This window comes from Coregonus clupeaformis, chromosome 35, assembly GCF_020615455.1.
Source record: "Coregonus clupeaformis isolate EN_2021a chromosome 35, ASM2061545v1, whole genome shotgun sequence".
Taxonomy (NCBI): domain Eukaryota; kingdom Metazoa; phylum Chordata; class Actinopteri; order Salmoniformes; family Salmonidae; genus Coregonus; species Coregonus clupeaformis.
The window spans coordinates 28585136-28587557 of NC_059226.1; the positions used below are offsets into that span (position 1 = coordinate 28585136).

At 38.6% G+C, this 2422-nt stretch overlaps 1 gene segment (V, D, J or C); it reads left to right on the plus strand.

Moving 5' to 3' along the window:
* Nucleotides 1–1009: 1009 nt before the first annotated feature.
* Nucleotides 1010–1473, plus strand: LOC123482548. The segment is given in 2 exon segments: nucleotides 1010–1068; nucleotides 1166–1473. Coding segments are annotated over 2 exon segments (348 nt in total).
* The last annotated feature ends 949 nt before the right edge of the window (nucleotides 1474–2422 follow it).

Here is a 2422-nt window from a genome sequence, read left to right on the forward strand (position 1 = left end):
CATTAGTTTGACCTCCTCCCCTGCTCAACACAAACCTCCTGGACAGTCAGTGAAACAATCTTGGCAAGTCTCTGGCTATGCCCTGACGGACTATCGTACAGGTTGGATACGACATCAGCCAGGGAAAACACTGGAGTGGATTGGGATCATCTGGGCCAGTGGATCCATCAACTCTGGAGCCTCTTTTAAGAGCAGATTCACCATCTCCAGAGACAGTAGTAATGTACTGTACTTAGACATCACCAGTCTGCAGGCTGAGGACACAGCTGTATATTATTGTGCAAAAACTGGAGGCACAGTGCAACAGCTCAATGGAAGACCTGTACAAAAACATCATACTAACATACAGCCTACTGTAAGAACAACAGAGTATGATAGAATGACAGCTTTAAGAGCTAAATGTTCAAAATCACAAACAGTGAAATTCAATATACAACAAATACACAGCAAATTGTTCTGTTGATTTTTCACTGTGAAAGTTGCACAGTGTTGATTTCTAAACTATTTGACTCTAAATGGAACACTCTATGGTCATAAATGCAACACTCCCAGAGTTAAGTTAACCCTCATGAATGAAATAAGCCATTATTTTTATTTTTTTGTAAAGGGTAAACATTATGAGTCCTATGGCTGTTTTTGTAAACATTCTATAGAGTCCCTTCCCTATAATTGATATAATTGAAGTGTCAAAAGTCAATATGGTTCACAGAGTTTTCTGAAATGTTTTATTGAGAGGGCTAAGTTATTATGATATACTTTTTTAAATGTCCTATGGCTGTTTTTCTAAACATTCTATAGTATAGAGTTCCATCCCATAAGTGAAGCGTCAAAAGTCAATATGGTTCCAAGAGATTTCTGAAATTCCCAACCCTGTCATACTGTACCTGCCTTCTTATGCAAATTACCTATAGCTCCTCTCTTTCATCTCTCTTCCTCTGCCTTATATAAACAGTCTCTCTGTGTGAATCACATCTCTCTCTCTGAGTCCTGGAGAGTAAAGAATGTAAACTTCAGCTTCAACACAAACCATGTTCCATGCATCCCTGCTGCTGCTGGCAGCTGCCTCCTGTGAGTCTCTCTGGATTTAAAGCAAGTTTATGATTAATAAATTGGCCCATTAGGTTAATGATTTTGTTTTGACAACATGTGTGCTTTCTTTCAACAGGTGTTCAGGGTCAGACATTGACTGAGTCTGGACCAGTAGTTAAAACGCCTGGAGAATCACACAAACTGACCTGTACAGCTTCTGAGTTCACATTCAAGGACTACTGGATGGGTTGGATAAAACTGGCTCCTGGGCAAGGACTGGAATGGATTGGTTATATACATGGTACTACTGCTTACTACTCCCAGTCAGTCCAGGGTAGATTCACCCTCTCCAGAGATGACTCCAGCAGTAAGCTGTACCTTCAGATGAACAGCCTGAAGAGTGAGGACACAGCAGTGTATTACTGTGCCCGATACACACAGTGAGAGAGAGCGGTGGGAGAGCTGTACAAAATCCACTTCCCCATTCAGCACAAGCGATCTCAGTTCAAAAGTTTTGAGCACAAAATGGTCAGCCATGGATATACACTTTCCATAATCCCTTGTTGGATATTAGGAATAGAAAAATGCAAGCACATATTCATATCATGTTATTCCCATAGGGTGTTTTTCCTAACCGTATTAAAGAGTTCCTTCTCCTATAAGAGTAGGTTCACTACATACAGATCCTATTAAATCACTAGAGGGGTTATATCAGATATCCTAAAAGTTCCATAATGGGGAGAAAATGGCAACCTTCTTGGTCAGGGAGAAATCCAAAACCAGTCTAATTGGAATGAATGGCAGTAGAGGCATAGGTGATGCATTTTCTGCTTTTACTTATGCAGGAAAATAAAAGTAAGGCATGTGATGTATCATAAATTGTGTAATGGAATTATAGTCAACCTAAAATATTGTCATATTATCATAAATATAGTTTATATGGGGTTTATACCAACTTTCTGTATAAATAGCCTCTAAAAAAATATATAAACAGAACATAAATGTCTCAGATTTTGTTTTCTTGGAAAGCTGTGAGTGCTATTATATGATACAATATCAGTAGTTGTTGCATTTCCAACTTGTCTAAATCCTATCATTAACTGATTTGAGCCAGTGTATGGCTGTGGATTGACAGCAATGTTTGAATGGAATGTTGGCATATTGGCAGTTAATTTGAAAAATTAATGAAATCCTTCCTCTAAAACTGGCTGGTTCCAAGCTAACACACATACAGTGCAGATAAATTATTCACATTCATTGTTTTACAAAATATCTTATCACAGCACTGGCAAAACAAAGTTGACAAAGTCCTTGACCAACATGGCTGACCTGTGGCCCATCATCAGAAGGTTAATGTCCATTCAAGTATTCTAAATCCTAATGCTATGCTATG